The 20,874-nt window shown below is 33.2% G+C and overlaps 2 protein-coding genes across 2 annotated transcripts; both read left to right on the top strand.

The window, feature by feature from the left end:
- Nucleotides 1-291: 291 nt before the first annotated feature.
- Nucleotides 292-4,200, top strand: LOC128133575 (uncharacterized). Its single transcript, XM_052771070.1, has 4 exons — nt 292-827; nt 1,260-2,396; nt 3,965-4,000; nt 4,090-4,200. The coding sequence occupies exons 1-4, from the start codon at nt 807-809 to the stop codon at nt 4,198-4,200; spliced, it is 1,305 nt and encodes a 434-aa protein (XP_052627030.1). The 5' UTR covers nt 292-806.
- Nucleotides 4,201-13,973: 9,773 nt separating this feature from the next.
- On the top strand, nt 13,974-16,157 carry LOC128133898 (uncharacterized). Its single transcript, XM_052771414.1, has 2 exons — nt 13,974-14,443; nt 14,876-16,157. The coding sequence occupies exons 1-2, from the start codon at nt 14,423-14,425 to the stop codon at nt 16,028-16,030; spliced, it is 1,176 nt and encodes a 391-aa protein (XP_052627374.1). The 5' UTR covers nt 13,974-14,422; the 3' UTR covers nt 16,031-16,157.
- Nucleotides 16,158-20,874: the final 4,717 nt, after the last annotated feature.

The following is a 20,874-nucleotide window of genomic DNA, read 5'->3' as shown; positions in this document are numbered from 1 at the left end:
AACAAAGATAAAAGTCTACATTCACAAAAAGTTCTATACAGTAGTTCTTAATAAAAAAAAGACCTAATGAGAAATAAAATATTCTTCTATAATTTTTTTCTATCATCCTTCTATCCATATCATATGATGACAATTGTTATTTTTATTTTTTCTTAATAATATTTTAATATACTTTTCACCATTTAATATGCATAGAAGGATAAGTAAGAGAAAATTATTCAAAGATATTTAATTTTTTTTATCAGATTTTAAAATATATTTGTTTGTTAAATCTCACACTATAGAACTCAATAATGTAATTTTGTAGATTTTATATATTAAGTGATTGATGGTTTTATCTCGAAAGTTAGATTTTGCAAATCTAACATTATAATTCCAAACTTAAAATTAGGCCTTTTCAGCGTTTTATTGATTGTTTTGTTTTCTTTTTATTTTTTATATTTTATTTTTTTGCTTAGCTTAAACATGTAAATGCATGTATTAACTACTAAATTTATATGTTTAAAATGATTTAATTTTTGCTTAGAATTTTAGAAAAAAACGTTATAGGACTAACCCAAAATTTTTCTTTTTTGCTTAAATAAATTAATTTAAAGTTTGAAATTTAATGAATAAATGGGCCGACATATATAGTATATAGAATATAAAGTGAACATAAAATGGGGAGACAGCATAGGATATAAATTGAGCGTCAATTTAGGACTTAGCAGATCCCAAAATAAAAACACCCACCGCCTAACATCACACTCCTTCCAAGTTGTGTCCTAAAAAACCCTAACTTTCGACTATCATCGATCTCTGCAAGTATGGAAGTTAGCGTTCTACAGGTTTGTTTTCTTTTCTTGCAACGTGTTTAATGTGGCTTTTTTATGCACTATCATCTTAATATGAACTGTGTCTCTTACGTTCTTTCTATTCGACGCAAATGTCAATGTGGAAACAAATTACTTATATAACTAATGTTAAGATTTAAAAACCTCCAGATGCCAGAAAAGGGTGTTAGTTTTTACAATTGCACTCTGAAAGTTGATTGGATACTTAAAACCCAGGAATAAAATTGATCGGATTTACACTTGTTGTGTTTACCTGAACACCATATGTACTTACTTAATTCTGTTGATCCGAAATAAAACACAAACATGTTCGCTTGATGTATGTTATTGATCATTCATGCATGTTCCCTTGTGGCTATGTACATACCTGTATTTCTTCCTCGTGTTGCTGCTTACAAAAAAAAGTAATATATTATTTTGAAACAGAAATCGATGGAGGTGGCAATGAGCAAGTGCAGGAAAGAGTGTGAAGATGAAGAAATGAAGAGAAAGAAAAATGATGTTCATTGGTTTGCATTTCTTCCAGATGACGTGGTTGAAGATATCCTTAAAAGGCTTCCTTATGTTTTCCTTCGTTATAACGCAAAGTATGTCTGTAGAAAATGGTTCGATATAATTAACATGATCTTGGCAGAAAATTCTTTTTTTATCCTCCAGACGTCATTTGGATTTACGATCCGCTATGTGGATGTAAGGGAAGAAGGACAAAGACTAGAAGTGAAAGAGCAAAACCTTCGCATACATTTCTTTGGAAGGATAAAGTCATGGTATAACGAGTTTCTTCTGATATTAGACCCTGCCAGAAAAAGAAAGTCACTGTATATTTTCAATATAATCACCAGGGAAAAATCATTTCTTCCCAAGCCTCCAACATTTTTTGCACATCAAGATACTAGCGTATGTGCAATGGCCCTTTTTTTTGACAGATTCAAGGGAGTATATAAGGTTGTTCACTTGTTTAATGGCCAATCACTCCAATGTCATATTCTACAATTGGAAAAAGATATTGTAGTCTCTCGTGTTTCCTCAAGGTGGAAAAAGATCAAAGTACCTTTTTACTTGGATCCTAGGAATATGGGTGAGATAGTTTCAATTCAAGTTCAAGGAAGGTACTTTCATTGGAATCTTAATTGCTCTAGGTTCCTGGTTTCTGTTGATATGATAAAAGAAGAAGTTCTCCAAATGAGCCTACCTGAACCCGGTGAGCGTAAGAGGCTCTACTATTCTATTTTTGAGATGGGTGGTTTTCTCAGCCTCATTGATGGAGTTTCTAGGGAAAAAACTGACTTATGGATTCTTAAAGATTTTCAAAGTATGAAGTGGGAGAAGTTGCTTTCGATAACAGTCCAGGATCATGGCTTTGTAAGTGCTTCTTTTCGATATCCGGTTTGTGGCGTGATAAATAAGAGATATATCGTTTTCATGAGATCAAGGCACGATAAAAGTATATTTAGTTATGATCTGAAAAATAGAGTCTTTAAAAAGCTAAACATCCACATTGATCTGGGTGATCTTTGTGTGGCTCATTCATCAGGACCAAGTGGAAAAACTACAAGGGAGGAGGTACCGGTGTCGTTCTAAAGTTGTTGAGTCATGGCAGATGAAATTAGAAAGTAATCCGGCTTATAATTGTACTTTGACATGATTTCTTCTTATTTAGCTGCAGTATTTACTATTGATAATTGATACATTATCAACACTTTTGACATTGGTGTTGTACTATTTAAACATAAGATCTTTTTCTTAAAAGAACAGTTGTTCTGTTCCTAACTGATTTAATTTAATATTTATAACTTTGCTTGTGCTATTTAAGATAGCTAGTGAAAGTTGACAATCACTACAAGAAAACAAAGCTATAGCGGCGACAGCTAGCAATAGCGGCGACACGTAAATGACGCGTTACGTGTCGCCGCTAAAGGCGTCGCCGCTAATACTTTCATTTAGCGATCCGCGTCACTCTCACCCCAACCGTCCGATTTGTTTTCAATCTAACGGCTATTAAGGAAAGCGGAAAGACGCGCTGAGTTTTCCCTCCGTTTGTCGCCGCTAATACCCTAATGTCGCCGCTATTGTCCTTGCGTCGCCGCTAATGCTAAACGCAGATATCCCCTGAACAGCTTACCTTTCTGCCATTCACAGCTTCTCATTCACCCATTTTCCTCTCGTTTTTCTGTCGATTTTTCATCAATATCACGCAAATTTTCCAACTTGGTGGACTAGACATTGTTTCCTGGACCGGTGCTAGCTTCTCCTTCCCTCAAGGCAGCCACAAAACCACCACAACCCCAACCAAGTTCAACATTTAGCCAAAATTCCGAAATTGCCCCAACCAAGGTCGAATTTCTCAACTTTTTTATGATTTTTCTGTTTTAGATGATAAATAGTGAGTATTTTTCAAGTTTGTTGAGTGATTCTGTTTGTATTTTGATATATGAATTGGTTATGCATTTTGTTGGATTGTATGTATTTTGTTGGATTGTGTGTTTTTTTCACATTTGTTGGAGTTTAATATGCATTTTGTGTATAATTTGAAAGTTATGTTTAGATTACATTGAAGTATCAAAAAAAAAAAAATTGACATGTATATGTATATATTTGTATGAAATTGGATGAAATTTAGATGTATATATTTGTATATATTTGTATGAAATTGGATGGAATTGGATGAAAGTTATACCACATTGCCTTAACATGAAACTTAGATGTATATATTTGTATGAAATTGGAATATGTAAATTGAATATATATACATTTGACTTAATTGTATGAAATTGGATAAAATTGAAATATGCAAATTGGATGTATACATTTGACTTAATTAGGTTATTAATAGCAACTTACTTCTAGTAATGTATTGTATATGGTTTCAAAGTGCTTAATTTTGTTAGTGACTTAATGTTTGGCCAACTTAATAGCAACATACTTTTAATGACTTAATGTTTGGCCAACTTAATGTTGGTCATTACAACTTTAGCCTTAATTAGGTTATTAATAGCAACGTACTTCTAGTAATTTTAATTTAATTATAGAATAAATTTAAATTAATTTAAAAAAAACATTAAAAAAATAATAAATTAGTTGTAAAATCAAGTTAATGTTAACCCCTTACCATTGTGTCTATGTACGATCAGCAACAACCAATAACACAAGAACAACCACAATCACAGGTAATTGTTAGTAAATGCTATAGTGGAACGGTATAATTAATTATAATGTTATTCTGATATGTTGTTAATATATTTTGTTTTCTTTATAGTTGCAAATGCTCCAAACAATACTACAGGACCCGGCCTGTTCTGCAGCATTGGAAGAGTGGTTTCGCTCATTGCTGCCACAAAATAATCGAGATGATGATGAGGACGAGTAGTTATTTTAGGATTTTATGAAACGTTTTGTAATTTGAAACAATACTAAATGTGGTATGGATTAATATTTTGGATTGACTGTATATAATATGTATTAATATTTCTATATAAAATTATCAGACTTTTCAAATGCTATATGGATTAATATTTGGATTGATTATAAATTTAATGTGAAATAAATTAAAAAAAAAATCAAAAGAGTATTACTGGCGACAGCTTTTGTGCCTTTGAGTATTACTTGGTTAATTGAGTTTGTATTTAGTTGGGTGTAACTTGTAAGTTGTAAAAATAGTTGTAAAGATACATGTATGTTCATGAGTTGGAATAATAATTTGTATAAAACACGATTACACACAAGGCATACAAAAGTCATATTTAAATTCAACTGCATTTTTGTTTTTATGAATTTCCGGAGAACTGACATTTATTTATTTTCGATTGTGAAATTTCCTAATAAAACTACATGTGAAAATCAAATCGATTAGAAGTGACTAATGTTTATAGAATAAGTGTACTTGAATTACTTAAAAAAGATTATATTCGGGTGAAGTTTAATGATTTATCTGAATGTTTTTTTTTTTTTTGCATTTAATCATTCATAATATGGCAAATGAGTTGCCTATATCATTCAAAAATAGCTACGAACGTAAACTTTTCAAAATTTCTATGAAAGTCGCCAATTTGGCATTCGATTAGAAAGTTATGGTTAACTATAAATATGAGTGCCCCGACTAATCCATGGTTCTCAGACTTGCTATTATGAATCGGTGATGGAGTTGAAGAAATGATAGACGAAAGCTTTATTTGCATCCCTGATTATATGTTTATTCCCTACACTAATAAGGCTAAAACAATAGATGCTTTTATTGATGCAATATATCCGTCTTTTCAAATCTATATCTTTTTGCGGGAAATATCATCCACCATAAATGAGGCTATCGATGAGATTAATGATTATTTGATTCGTCGAATCAATGAAAAAGAGAGAATTTACTATAATTTTGATGAAGCAGAAGACGATAGAAATAACTTCAATTTGGTGGAATTATTAAACTCACTTATTGTTAGTGGTTTACCCTTCACTACCTTCGATTAAAAGTTGGATGAGCGGTAATACTATTGTGACATATTGACCCATCAAGTGGATTGTGTAATGACACCAGATTGATATAAAAAAGTTTTCATCATAATATCGTTGATGCGGAAATAATTGTTGGTCAACATGATGACAAGAATGTATATTTGCCAAGGATTCACTTATGTCCATCTGACGATGACATGTTCCTATCCAAGTTGAAGAGAAAACAACTTCCTATTCGATTATGTTTAATAATGAAAATCAACAAAGCTCAGGGAAAAACAATTTCGAATGTAGGTATATATTTACCAAAATTGGTATTGTTGCATGGAAAACTTTATGTTGCATTATCCAAAGGGACATCATGTGGCAATACAAAGGGATTAGTCAATCCTGTGAAAAAGGGTTCAACGATGATGAAAATCTATAACTCAAATGTGGTGTATAAATAAGTGTTGTATGATTAATATCGTGCACTCAACCATTAGTAATTACATGTATGTGGTTTTGAGTTTGTCTTTTTTTGGTTATTATAATCTGATGATTAAAAGTTGATAAAATTGTTATTAAAACTCTTAATAAGTTGTAGACAAAATTACACAAATGGTCCATGTGCTTTCACAGATTCTTGGTTTTTGTCCTGAATTAATTTCAGTTAGATATATGGTCTAGAGGGTTATCGTCCACAACAATTCAACGAATATGAAGTCCATGCATCAAATGTGTTGTATAAAGAAGTGTTGTACGCTTAATAATATACAACCACTCATGTGTTTGTATATATTTGTAAAACAATCCAGACTCTTCATTTTTTATTTTTAATGATTTTGTATTTGTTAGCATAACTCTTAATGATAGATTAGATGTAGTAAAATATTTTCACAAAAGAAATAATCGTATCTAGAAACTAATTTCTAAAAAATCTATATTCACCCGTCGCTTAGCGCGGATAAACAACTAGTATATATATATATATATATATATATATATATATATATATATATATATATATATATATATATATATAACAAAAAAGAAAACTCTTCAAAATTAAATTATGAGTTATAATGTAAAACTTAAATAAAAAAATAGGGTTCAACTATCCTTTTATTTTAAAATAGAGGCGTAGACATACTCATTTATATCATTAAATGAAAAAGTCTCAAACTAAATTTTTTTCACAAAAAAACATTAATTACCGGTAAAAATGACGATTTAACTAATTTTTCCAAGTTTACATGTTTCATTACTTACCTGGTTCCCTTAGGATATCAAGTTTTATGGTAAACATAGGATTATATAACCCAACATGTCCATTTGATTAGCTCATTTAATGACTAGGGATCCAGGTCAACAATAAAACTGGTAGAATGTATGTTACAGGGAGAAAATGGCCAACTCATTACTACATTTTAGTTTGACACTTATTCATGCTTTTTCGTAAACGTATTTTATTTTGAGACTTTTCCTAAATCAAGATAAAATATTAGGAATTTTTTTTGGAGATTTTCCTTAATTAATTAAAAAATGTTGATGAAACTATAGCCCATCTAACTTTTAGGAATTAGTCTAAAAGGCCACTGATGTTATTTTTTGATTTTATTGGGGTATAAATTAGATTATTTCATAGTCTCTAGCATCAAAATTTAAAATATAAGATTCACCAAAATTGGATTATTTTTTGTGGTTGGGAATCCACGGAACATAAATTGGATTATCTAAACTTTTAGGATTCATTTGTTGTGGTGGGGAATCCATGGAACATGATACTCCGATCTTCACAGTTGGGGCCGCACATTCCTCTATTTTCTTTGTATTAACTATAGCATATTCTGTAGTTATAACATCCTTTTGAAGAAAGTTTAGATAGTCATCATCAATGACATCCGTTACAGGGTCTGACAAGGCCATGTATGCAAATTTGTCTATGCTAAGGCCTTTGTTAAAGAAGTCATTTGTTGGCCTTTTACTTTAATTGCCTCCAACAATAGTATTCCAAAACTGTAGACATCCACACTACTTGTTATCACACTCCAAATGCCATACTCTCCAACTTACAAATAATTACTTTAATAAAGGAAATTTACTAGCACCAATTTTATATGAGCATTTGGGAATACAATAACTTTACATCGAGGTGTATACCTAATTATTCATCTACTGCCACTTTGTGATGTTTTGGGTTGAATTTGTTCCAAGAAATTGAGTTGAATCGAAGTTTCCCACATGGGCCACTATATCATCATCCAATAATAATGTTGCTAGGCTTCATGTCAAAATGAACGATCGCTGGTAGGTAGTGATTGTGAAGATAATCAAGACTAGAAGCTACAACAACCCACCACAGTCATATGAAGCTGTTGCTGAAATCGATGATGAAAAAGAACTTCAAAATGCCATCGCCTTGGTCAGCCGACAATTCAACAGGCTACCCCACCGCCATTTTTAAAAACCAGCAGTTTACCAAACCACCTTTTAACCACAACTTTAATTCACGAAATAACAACTCAAGATATCCCACAAACCCTCACCAACCAACACATCCACAAAATGCACATCATACCAAAGAGGTACCACAGTCCAACAAAATATCATACTACCTTTCACACCTACCTGTATTTGTCTCAGAAGATCATCACAACACCTTATCAGAAAAAACTAGAATACACGTATACCTTATTCTTACTTCCTAGAGAAAGGATAGACATCCCTCGATTGGCCGGCTGGCCCCACATAACGCATCCATGAAACTTCCACCAACCCTATAACACTCATATATGTTAATCATACATAACAATGAACCCTATAAACACTCGAATACTTGATCCTACCCTAAGCCCTTCATCGAACAAGAATAGGAACTAAGGCCAAATCAAACATTCTCATGCTATAAGTCTTAGTTATGTACAACTATGGTGCATACACTAAGTAACTATAGTAGTGATGTTAGTTTCATATACGAAACAATACATTATCAGGCATCATATAATCAAGAAATTCTATCATCCAATTCCTGAAGATTCTAGCCTATCACTAGCATGTTGTTCTACATAACATAATAACAGTTAACTGTGTGGTAACTTGGGATATACTTACTGGCTCCAACTAATCGTACACATCGCATCCTTCCTTGGTTAGTTTTGATAACAAAAATCATTTTTTAAAACATTGTTCAATTCACAGTCTCCCAAGATCCATCAACATAGAAACCGGGGATGTGTACGGTCATGCCTTCGCCTTGCCACGGTCCTCTAAAGTACCTGAAATAAAAACTAAACATTTAAGCCAACGATTAGTCAGTTCCCCCAGAGTACCACTACATAAACATAACAAACAACAAAATGCATAAATGGGCCTTCATCCTGACTGGACCGCCTCGCAGGGCATACAGCCTATCTGGACCGCTCTCTGAGACTTTGACATGAATATACCGCCTCGCATGGCCTACAGCCTATCCAGACTGCTCTTCGGGCCTTCGTCCTAACTGGACCGCCTTGTAGGGACTACAGTCTATCCGGACTGCCTCCTGTATATTGGCCTTCAACACAAAGCAGGACCACCTCAACCCAACTAAACATAACATTTCAACATATACATAGTAGATAAACATATAACCAGTCAATAGACAAAAAGAAAGATCTACATATCACTACCGTATGCTAACATCCTATATACCAGGATACCGATCTAACAGATCTCTACAGCATAATAACATACTATCATATAACAGGATATCCAGTCTAACGGGTAGGCCTTGGCACCTTCGACACACAAGTACAGTGAGGAAGACTCACTTCACAATCTCACGAATAACTGATCAACACCCAAAACCAAAATGTTAAGTCATTAACCATTAATAAGATTTTTTTCAAAACACCCTTGGTTAAAGTTGGTCAACAATGAGAAGTCAAGTCAACAGCTAGTCGGGTCAACCCAACTAAGCCAACCCTACTGAGTCGACTCAGTCGATTACATTGAGTGTACTCTTCTGTATGCGGGGCGTACTCGGTGATTGATCGGGTTACGATACGCTGACCCTGTACGTGCAGCGTAGCACTTGGTACGCCCAACGTATGTGACGTATTCATCCATTTTTCGTATTAAGAGCTTAATACTCCACATCTGCATATCAAAAGTCAGATCCAATGCCAAAATACCTTCAAGATTCATAAAATTTTCAACTTTACGATTTTGCATGCCCATTAAGAGCTTAATACACAAATTCTCAACATCTTAATACCTTAAGACCTTCTACAGCATGCATCGACCAAAAGTAACCATCAAGACCACATTTTTATGACTCAAGATCCCTCATAAGGTCTGAAAGGACGACTTATTGGGTCTAGAACATTCCATGCTCAAGAATCACCATTTTTGGAACAAAAAGTTTCTATAAGGAAAAAATATCTAGATCTACAAGATGGAGTGATCAAGTTAAGAACTGTATACCTTCAAGTGATGTCAAAGGATGATGTGATTTTTGATCTAAGGTGCTTTACTCCTCCAAGATGGTCTCTACTTCCCTCTTTCTTCTTCAAAGGCACTGATGAAAGGAACCATGTTTAAGTGTTAATGAATAGTAAATAGGGTCCAAACCCAAAATATTTAGGTTTGGAACTTCACCCCGTATGCCCATCGTATGCAAATGAACACCCAATGTACGTGTCTCCGCCCCACCATTCCAAAAATGACAATATTAGCCCATCTCAACCATAAATCTTACATCATAAGGACAAAAATTTAATAAAACCCAATATGAAGGTCAAAATTGAAAGTACCTCAAAACAAGATGTTATAAATATCTATTAGGGCTAAATGTTGTTTGGTTCTTAAAGGCTTACGAAGTACTTAATAAAGAGAAGACTAGCATATTTGATGGCTACTACTTGTTTTGGTGGATACATATAGAGGATTTGTAATTTGGGGGTCTTTTGTCATCTTGTTGAACTTACAAGTCTCTCTTTGAGCATTCAAGGTCTACAAAGGTTGTTATTATTTTTATTCTTTAGTTGGTTTAATCTTTTTATAAATACAATGTAACATCCAGTTCCAGATTGTTTTGTGATTTAAGGCCCGTAGGCCTTAATCCGAGTATGAGATGGTTTTGAGGCTTTGAAGGAGAAAGGTTTAGGCCTTTCTAGGTTATGGTTAAGGTAGGTTGTGTGATAAAAGAGTTCGGTTTGTGCTTTAGATCCCAAATGTATTGTTAAAGGAGCTGGTGCGGGCTTTTTATGAATTTTGGATCTGAGTTCTAGTGGGCTTCAGGATGAATAAAGTTGATAGAAGTTTAGGGCTTCTCGTTACCTTTTCGTGGATAAAAGGATCGTCGGAAACAGATTTATAACGAAGAAGTTATGGCCTTCAGAGGTTTTAAGGTTTGCAGGCTTAGCCGAGTACGGTGGGCGTAATTTTGGAGTACGCTGGGCGTACTGACTAGGGGTGGTCGCGGGTGTTCTTCAGATTACACTAGGCGTACTATATGAACGTTGGGCGTACGCCAATCAGACCTAAACGCTATTTTAGGGTTTGGACCCTATTTAAGCTCCTTATCTCATAACCTAACCCTAATATCTGTAGCCTCCATTCCTCTAAACCCTAGAAATTGACCCTAAACGTCAATTTGAGTGATTCTTGAGAATTTTGGTGATTTGGTGAGTTTTTGGTGCATATTGTGGAAGAAGGAGTTCCTTGAGGAAGCATTGCTTGGCTTGGAGCTTGTAGATCCAACCCCTAATCATGTTGATCTAGCTCCAGAAAGAATAAAGATTGAATCTTAGTGGCTTTCTCATGTGGATCTAGTGGGGTGATCACTTGTTGTGTTTGGCTTTTGAAGAAGTAGGATCTTTGAAAGAGAATAACTTGAGCTTGCTTATTATTCTTCTCTTGTTGGTGTATCTTCCAAAGGTATCAAGTTTTGAACTTGCTTATTGTTGTGCTAGTTTTTGTTTTGGGTCCATTTTAGAGTTTTTGGTCCCAAAGCTTGAAGCTTTATGAGTTGTTGAACTCCAAAGAATAATATATGTCCCTTTGGGTATATTTAGTGGTGTTATGTCATAAAAATCCAATCTTGGTCGTTGGAATCAAGTCATGCATGAGATAGGAGGTTTTTGAGATAAGGAAGTGAGTGTTTTGGGTGTTTATGACCTTTCTAGCCAAGCAAAGGCTTATAGTCACTGACTTTATGGAGTAAGTGTCACTAGGGAGACGATATCTGGCGATTGAGGTAATGTCTTAACTGTTTCAGACCAAATGAGTAGAAAGAGTGAATCTAGGGAGTACGCTGAGCGTAATTCCTGTACGCCCCGCGTACTGCCTCGGTGTCCCCGATGGCCAATATGGATTCGTGAGTACGTTGAGCGTACTAAGAGAGGTACGTCCCGCATAACCTCACTGTGGACTTTTGGGCCTTGAGTGTTGGGCTTGGAGTTTAGACTTGTTGCAATAGAGTCTTGGACCAGAGGATAATATATATTTGCTTTGGGCCCTTGAGTTGGGCTTGCCATTAGATGTGAGAGAGTTGGGCCTCGGGAGAGCCCATTTACTATTGGGCTTTGGTGGGACCAATGGGTTTTAGGTCATTAATGGACTGGTTAGTTGACTACCTTTAGACCTAATGAGCGAGAGTTGAGAATTAGTTCCAAATTGGGATAACTGTGGGTTTGGCACAGAGTTAGAGGCCGCTGCGTGGCATCAGCATTTATGGGGACTGTTCATCATCCGAGGTGAGTCTTCTCACTATACTTTACCTAGAGTGGTAGTTATGTGTGTCCAGAGGGTCTTATGTGCTTGCCTGAGTTATGCAATTTATGTGTGATATGTGTTGTGTGCTATATTATGTGATATTTAGACCGGACCGGAGGGTCCAACGAGCTATGAGACCGGAGGGTCCTTACTTAGACCTGACCGGAGGGTCCAACAAGTAGAGGGTCCATACTTAGACCTGACCGGAGGGTTCTCACCCAGACCGGACCAGAGGGTCCAACGAGCCATGTGACTGGAGGGTCCCACTGAGACACATCGGACCGGAGGGTCCTAAAGAGTTATAGCTTCAAGTGGCTAATATGTGTATATGGTATTTTGGGGAATTCACTAAGCTTCGTGTTTACTGTGTTATGTGTTATGTGTTTCAGGTTATTATTAGGATCGCGGGAAGGCGGCTGCTCGATTGTACACACAAGAGAAAAGAGTCATGAATGAGGATCCTGGATTTTGATAATTACTTTTCAAAAAGTATTTTGAAATATGTTGTGACATCGACACTTGAGATTTTGAGAATTATTATATGTATGTTGGTAATTTAAAATCGAAAATTTTGTTTGAAAATTTGCGGTGTTACATACAAAAGGATCATTGGAGGGTTAAAATGGTTTTAAGTTTATTTAAGTTTTAAAGCATCCGATGCCATATTGTGCGTTTTAAGAGCACAATTTCTTGAATAAAACCCAACATTTTCAAGTGACGAAATCCAAAAGATGGAAAAAATAGGAAGAACATCGACGCCTGCCAATCATTTGTCGTTTCCTTGTGAAGGAGATAACAAAAGGACATAGATAGCACCTAAAAACCAACAAACAGAAATGATAGAAAAGTAAATAACATAAATTGTGCACCTATTTCATTCAAAATCGACATTTTAGAGTGGATACAAAGGCATATGAGCAAATGCCTAGAGGACATGGTGGAAAAGGCGGTGGAGGACATGTCCCCGACTCCAAACCGTCTTCTATTCATAGCTGACAGCTAAATTGGGAAAGTCACGGCTGAAAACTCGACACTGCTTATAAGCCAATACGGGTTCTAATGTGATATATAATTAAATAGGACACACACAATTTAAAATGGGATAATGTATCAAATAAACTTTATATCCGGGCATAAAGAGGAACTTTAAAAGGAGTATATTGTAACGAAGATCACATGTGGGAAAAAAATTATTTTTTTCTAACGTTAATGATGGTGATGAACATAAGATAAGATGATGATGAAGCCAATATAAGAAAATCTCATTTATTTCTTTGTTAAAAACATAAATGAAGATTATAATTAAACGACTAGAAAGCTTAATTTTCCTTTATTGTAAGTAATTAGCTTGGAATAGTTATTAATGTATATGCCTTAAAAACCTAAAACTACCCTAGAGAGGTAACCACTTTTTAAAGAAATAAAACAAATACCAGATGCACATGTAGAACATTGAGACGTTAAACTAACAATTTTCAAGTGTTTGACACCGTCGTTAGCTATGTCCATAATATTCTGCAACTTAGAATTTTAGGATGTCGGAAATAGTTAATAACATTAAATTTATCTTTCATACATACAATCAATTTCACCAAATTTAACAAAGATAAAAGTCTACATTCACAAAAAGTTCTATACAGTAGTTCTTAATAAAAAAAAGACCTAATGAGAAATAAAATATTCTTCTATAATTTTTTTCTATCATCCTTCTATCCATATCATATGATGACAATTGTTATTTTTATTTTTTCTTAATAATATTTTAATATACTTTTCACCATTTAATATGCATAGAAGGATAAGTAAGAGAAAATTATTCAAAGATATTTAATTTTTTTTATCAGATTTTAAAATATATTTGTTTGTTAAATCTCACACTATAGAACTCAATAATGTAATTTTGTAGATTTTATATATTAAGTGATTGATGGTTTTATCTCGAAAGTTAGATTTTGCAAATCTAACATTATAATTCCAAACTTAAAATTAGGCCTTTTCAGCGTTTTATTGATTGTTTTGTTTTCTTTTTATTTTTTATATTTTATTTTTTTGCTTAGCTTAAACATGTAAATGCATGTATTAACTACTAAATTTATATGTTTAAAATGATTTAATTTTTGCTTAGAATTTTAGAAAAAAACGTTATAGGACTAACCCAAAATTTTTCTTTTTTGCTTAAATAAATTAATTTAAAGTTTGAAATTTAATGAATAAATGGGCCGACATATATAGTATATAGAATATAAAGTGAACATAAAATGGGGAGACAGCATAGGATATAAATTGAGCGTCAATTTAGGACTTAGCAGATCCCAAAATAAAAACACCCACCGCCTAACATCACACTCCTTCCAAGTTGTGTCCTAAAAAACCCTAACTTTCGACTATCATCGATCTCTGCAAGTATGGAAGTTAGCGTTCTACAGGTTTGTTTTCTTTTCTTGCAACGTGTTTAATGTGGCTTTTTTATGCACTATCATCTTAATATGAACTGTGTCTCTTACGTTCTTTCTATTCGACGCAAATGTCAATGTGGAAACAAATTACTTATATAACTAATGTTAAGATTTAAAAACCTCCAGATGCCAGAAAAGGGTGTTAGTTTTTACAATTGCACTCTGAAAGTTGATTGGATACTTAAAACCCAGGAATAAAATTGATCGGATTTACACTTGTTGTGTTTACCTGAACACCATATGTACTTACTTAATTCTGTTGATCCGAAATAAAACACAAACATGTTCGCTTGATGTATGTTATTGATCATTCATGCATGTTCCCTTGTGGCTATGTACATACCTGTATTTCTTCCTCGTGTTGCTGCTTACAAAAAAAAGTAATATATTATTTTGAAACAGAAATCGATGGAGGTGGCAATGAGCAAGTGCAGGAAAGAGTGTGAAGATGAAGAAATGAAGAGAAAGAAAAATGATGTTCATTGGTTTGCATTTCTTCCAGATGACGTGGTTGAAGATATCCTTAAAAGGCTTCCTTATGTTTTCCTTCGTTATAACGCAAAGTATGTCTGTAGAAAATGGTTCGATATAATTAACATGATCTTGGCAGAAAATTCTTTTTTTATCCTCCAGACGTCATTTGGATTTACGATCCGCTATGTGGATGTAAGGGAAGAAGGACAAAGACTAGAAGTGAAAGAGCAAAACCTTCGCATACATTTCTTTGGAAGGATAAAGTCATGGTATAACGAGTTTCTTCTGATATTAGACCCTGCCAGAAAAAGAAAGTCACTGTATATTTTCAATATAATCACCAGGGAAAAATCATTTCTTCCCAAGCCTCCAACATTTTTTGCACATCAAGATACTAGCGTATGTGCAATGGCCCTTTTTTTTGACAGATTCAAGGGAGTATATAAGGTTGTTCACTTGTTTAATGGCCAATCACTCCAATGTCATATTCTACAATTGGAAAAAGATATTGTAGTCTCTCGTGTTTCCTCAAGGTGGAAAAAGATCAAAGTACCTTTTTACTTGGATCCTAGGAATATGGGTGAGATAGTTTCAATTCAAGTTCAAGGAAGGTACTTTCATTGGAATCTTAATTGCTCTAGGTTCCTGGTTTCTGTTGATATGATAAAAGAAGAAGTTCTCCAAATGAGCCTACCTGAACCCGGTGAGCGTAAGAGGCTCTACTATTCTATTTTTGAGATGGGTGGTTTTCTCAGCCTCATTGATGGAGTTTCTAGGGACAAAACTGACTTATGGATTCTTAAAGATTTTCAAAGTATGAAGTGGGAGAAGTTGCTTTCGATAACAGTCCAGGATCATGGCTTTGTAAGTGCTTCTTTTCGATATCCGGTTTGTGGCGTGATAAATAAGAGATATATCGTTTTCATGAGATCAAGGCACGATAAAAGTATATTTAGTTATGATCTGAAAAATAGAGTCTTTAAAAAGCTAAACATCCACATTGATCTGGGTGATCTTTGTGTGGCTCATTCATCAGGACCAAGTGGAAAAACTACAAGGGAGGAGGTACCGGTGTCGTTCTAAAGTTGTTGAGTCATGGCCGATGAAATTAGAAAGTAATCCGGCTTATAATTGTACTTTGACATGATTTCTTCTTATTTAGCTGCAGTATTTACTATTGATAATTGATTCATTATCAACACTTTTGACATTGGTGTTGTACTATTTAAACATAAGATCTTTTTCTTAAAAGAACAGTTATTCTGTTCCTAACTGATTTAATTTAATATTTATAACTTTGCTTGTGCTATTTAAGATAGCTAGTGAAAGTTGACAATCACTACAAGAAAACAAAGCTATAGCGGCGACAGCTAGCAATAGTGGCGACACGTAAATGACGCGTTACGTGTCGCCGCTAAAGGCGTCGCCGCTAATACTTTCATTTAGCGATCCGCGTCACTCTCACCCCAACCGTCCGATTTGTTTTCAATCTAACGGCTATTAAGGAAAGCCGAAAGACGCGCTGAGTTTTCCCTCCGTTTGTCGCCGCTAATACCCTAATGTCGCCGCTATTGTCCTTGCATCGCCGCTAATGCTAAACGCAGATATCCCCTGAACAGCTTACCTTTCTGCCATTCACAGCTTCTCATTCACCCATTTTCCTCTCGTTTTTCTGTCGATTTTTCATCAATATCACGCAAATTTTCCAACTTGGTGGACTAGACATTGTTTCTTGGACCGGTGCTAGCTTCTCCTTCACTCAAGGCAGCCACAAAACCGCCACAACCCCAACCAAGCTCAACATTTAGCCAAAATTCCGAAATTGCCCCAACCAAGGTCGAATTTCTCAACTTTTTTATGATTTTTCTGTTTTAGATGATAAATAGTGAGTATTTTTCAAGTTTGTTGAGTGATTCTGTTTGTATTTTGATATATGAATTGGTTATGCATTTTGTTGGATTGTATGTATTTTGTTGGATTGTGTGTTTTTTTCACATTTGTTGGAGTTTAATATGCATTTTGTGTATAATTTGAAAGTTATGTTTAGATTACATTGAAGTCTCAAAAAAAAAAAAAAATTGACATGTATATGTATATATTTGTATGAAATTGGATGAAATTTAGATGTAGATATTTGTATATATTTGTATGAAATTGGATGGAATTGGATGAAAGTTATACCACATTGCCTTAACATGAAACTTAGATGTATATATTTGTATGAAATTGGAATATGTAAATTGAATATATATACATTTGACTTAATTGTATGAAATTGGATAAAATTGAAATATGCAAATTGGATGTATACATTTGACTTAATTAGGTTATTAATAGCAACTTACTTCTAGTAATGTATTGTATATGGTTTCAAAGTGCTTAATTTTGTTAGTGACTTAATGTTTGGCCAACTTAATAGCAACATACTTTTAATGACTTAATGTTTGGCCAACTTAATGTTGGTCATTACAACTTTAGCCTTAATTAGGTTATTAATAGCAACGTACTTCTAGTAATTTTAATTTAATTATAGAATAAATTTAAATTAATTTAAAAAAAACATTAAAAAAATAATAAATTAGTTGTAAAATCAAGTTAATGTTAACCCCTTACCATTGTGTCTATGTACGATCAGCAACAACCAATAACACAAGAACAACCACAATCACAGGTAATTGTTAGTAAATGCTATAGTGGAACGGTATAATTAATTATAATGTTATTCTGATATGTTGTTAATATATTTTGTTTTCTTTATAGTTGCAAATGCTCCAAACAATACTACAGGACCCGGCCTGTTCTGCAGCATTGGAAGAGTGGTTTCGCTCATTGCTGCCACAAAATAATCGAGATGATGATGAGGACGAGTAGTTATTTTAGGATTTTATGAAACGTTTTGTAATTTGAAACAATACTAAATGTGGTATGGATTAATATTTTGGATTGACTGTATATAATATGTATTAATATTTCTATATAAAATTATCAGACTTTTCAAATGCTATATGGATTAATATTTGGATTGATTATAAATTTAATGTGAAATAAATTAAAAAAAAAATCAAAAGAGTATTACTGGCGACAGCTTTTGTGGCGACACAACCTCATTAGCGGCGACAACATATTAGCGGCGACAAGTAGCATTAGCGACGATGGGAGCATTAGCGGCGACTGCTAGTATTTGCGGCGACATTAAGCGTATTAGCGACGAAACAATACCGGCGACGTATTTGCAGCGACATGTCGCCGCTAAAAGTATTAGCGGCGACATGCCTAACCTTTAGCGGCGACACGTGTAGCCGCTGTTGCGCAATCTTCTTGTAGTGAATCGTAGTTTTTCCAAAGTTTACTCATATGTTCCTATTGTTTTGAAAATTGGTCTTATCATTAAAGTGGTCATAGTTATTTTTCTCAGTTTGATAGTTTAACCAGGCTAAAAACAAGCTGATGTAATTAATGCAACACAATTAATATAAGATTATAATAGTTGTGGGACCCATGTATTACATGAGTTAATTTAAAAATATAAATAGTTAAATATAAAGGTCAAAATATTTAAGAACTTTAAATTTATAGGAAAACATTAAAATACTCAAAAATTTATTTCGTTTTAAACTACTTGATTGTTTAAAATTGGTTCATTTTTGTTTTTAAAAGCTAAAAATAAAATTTGAATAGCCTTGAATTAAACATCCACCAGTAACCAGTAAGCTTTCTTACTTTAGCTAATTTATATTCCTATGTTTGCTTGCTTTAGGTGGCATCATTTAGCAGTAGATGTGTATAGTTGGTGGTAAATATAATTAAGTATGCTTCATGTGGCATCATTTTCCATTATTTTAAACCTTGATTAATAGGCTATTTTTTCCCGGCAGTTTGTTCCGGTACTTGGCTGGTCTTGCTTTTGCAAACCATGTATCATCAACCTTACCAATTATCACCTTGGTAAGTACATACAGAGTCTTAAGATCCTTTTTTTTTTTAACTTAATGGGGACATATATATAAACTAAGCTGCATAATAAAAGTAGTGATGTTAAAGGTTAGCTGGCCTGGACTTTCAAAACATTAAAATACTCAAAAATTCATTTCGTTTTAAACTACTTGATTGTTTAAAATTGGTTCATTTTTGTTTTTAAAAGCTAAAAACAAAATTTGAATAGCCTTGAATTAAACATCCACAGTTTGAAATGGCAACTGTTTCAATAAATTAAAAAAACTTCATTTTTAAGTTAAAAATAGAAGAGTGAATTACATTTTTTGTCCATGAGCACTTCCAATTTTGGTCCAAAAAAGATCATTTACAAATTTGGTCTGAAATTTATAGTTTCAATCGATTTAGGTCCCTATGTAGTCTAAATTAATATTCAGGCCTTTAAAATTTAATAATGCCCAATTTACCCTTTAGATCAATCTAAAAAGTAATAATATAGCACACTGTATGAAACAAAATTGTTTATTTCTATTATCCTTAATTATGGTTAGTAACATTTCATTCTTTTTTTAAACAAATTACAGCAAAATCAAAGGATAAGAGAAAGTTAGAAATTTGGTTCCTACGTTCTGCTTTATTTCAACTTTCCAAGGTTAAAATGGTAATTTTTAAAGACAAAAATGATATTGATCATAATATGTAGTGGTTTAATATAAATAAATACTATAACTACTAATAGAGTTGCAGAAAAAGAGATTTTTCTTTTTATTTTGCTTGATAAAGATAATATCCAAAAAGTTAACGTTTCTTTGTTACATACTGCATGGTAGGGATGAGTTATAAAACCGAAAAACCGGATCGGAACCGGAACTGGTATAACCGGAAAATGTTTAAACGGTCCGTGTATTGGGTTCCAAATGTAGTCTTATCCGGGTTCCGGGTATTTCGGGGACGGGTCCAAGGGGTCCGGGTATTCCGGGTAAAAAAACCGGAACCGGTTTTTGGAACCGGATATGTAAAAAAACCTGAACCGAGTTTAATGGACTGGAACTGATTTTTGTATGTTTTATAAAGTTTTTATATAGGAAATATAAATAAATATGTAGAAAAAAAACTTCTAAGTTGATAGGTATTTTATCATAATATATATAAGTTTTAAAAAATCAATATACTAGGAATATATTTTTGATATAGAAATTTGTATAAAAAATGGTATCGGTTAAAGATGAAATATTATTTATATATTTTTTTATTTAAATAAAATGGATGTAGGATTGGAGATGGTTGTTTATCATAATCTCTATTTTCATATGAGCTCTTATAATAATAAAATAATAATAATAATAATAATAATAATAATAATAATAATAATAATAATAATAATAATAATAATAATAAAACATTGAAGTAATGGAAAACTCACAAAGATGAAGCATGACATCCATCTAACAAAATCTAAGCCTATCTTCCATTCCCCTCTCTGATGAACTTTATTTGTAAGAACCATAATTTATATGTAATAATATTAGATAAATGGTTATAAGTTTGGTTTTATATGTTAAACAATGGTTTAATTAAAAAGGGTGATTTCGTCATTTGTAGGAAATTTTGAAAAATTGGCTTATACAATCGTTTCAATACATTATATTGTAATAACTTTTGTAATAAGTTATGATGTTTTATTTGATTGAATTTGACTATATAATAGTGTATTTGATCAAAAAGAGTGAAATCAAAAGTTTTATTATTTTTAGTATCAATTTGTTTTGTTGGCTTAATGGGTTGAAGTTCTATAAGCTTTTAGCCTATTTACAGTGGATCTTTTACAAAAAGGTTATATATTCATTTTGTTGTTTAATTATTCTAACTATTTTTTAAATTAGAACCTCTAATCATGTTACAATTAACACATTCTTATGAACATACAGTATATATTACAATCACATAACTAGAAACTCATATTTCACAGTAATATTAAACCAACTTTGTTATAT

Source organism: Lactuca sativa, chromosome 4, assembly GCF_002870075.4.
Source record: "Lactuca sativa cultivar Salinas chromosome 4, Lsat_Salinas_v11, whole genome shotgun sequence".
Taxonomy (NCBI): domain Eukaryota; kingdom Viridiplantae; phylum Streptophyta; class Magnoliopsida; order Asterales; family Asteraceae; genus Lactuca; species Lactuca sativa.
The sequence above is the reverse complement of the archived record's forward strand: the minus strand, read 5'-3'. Positions and strand labels throughout refer to the sequence as shown.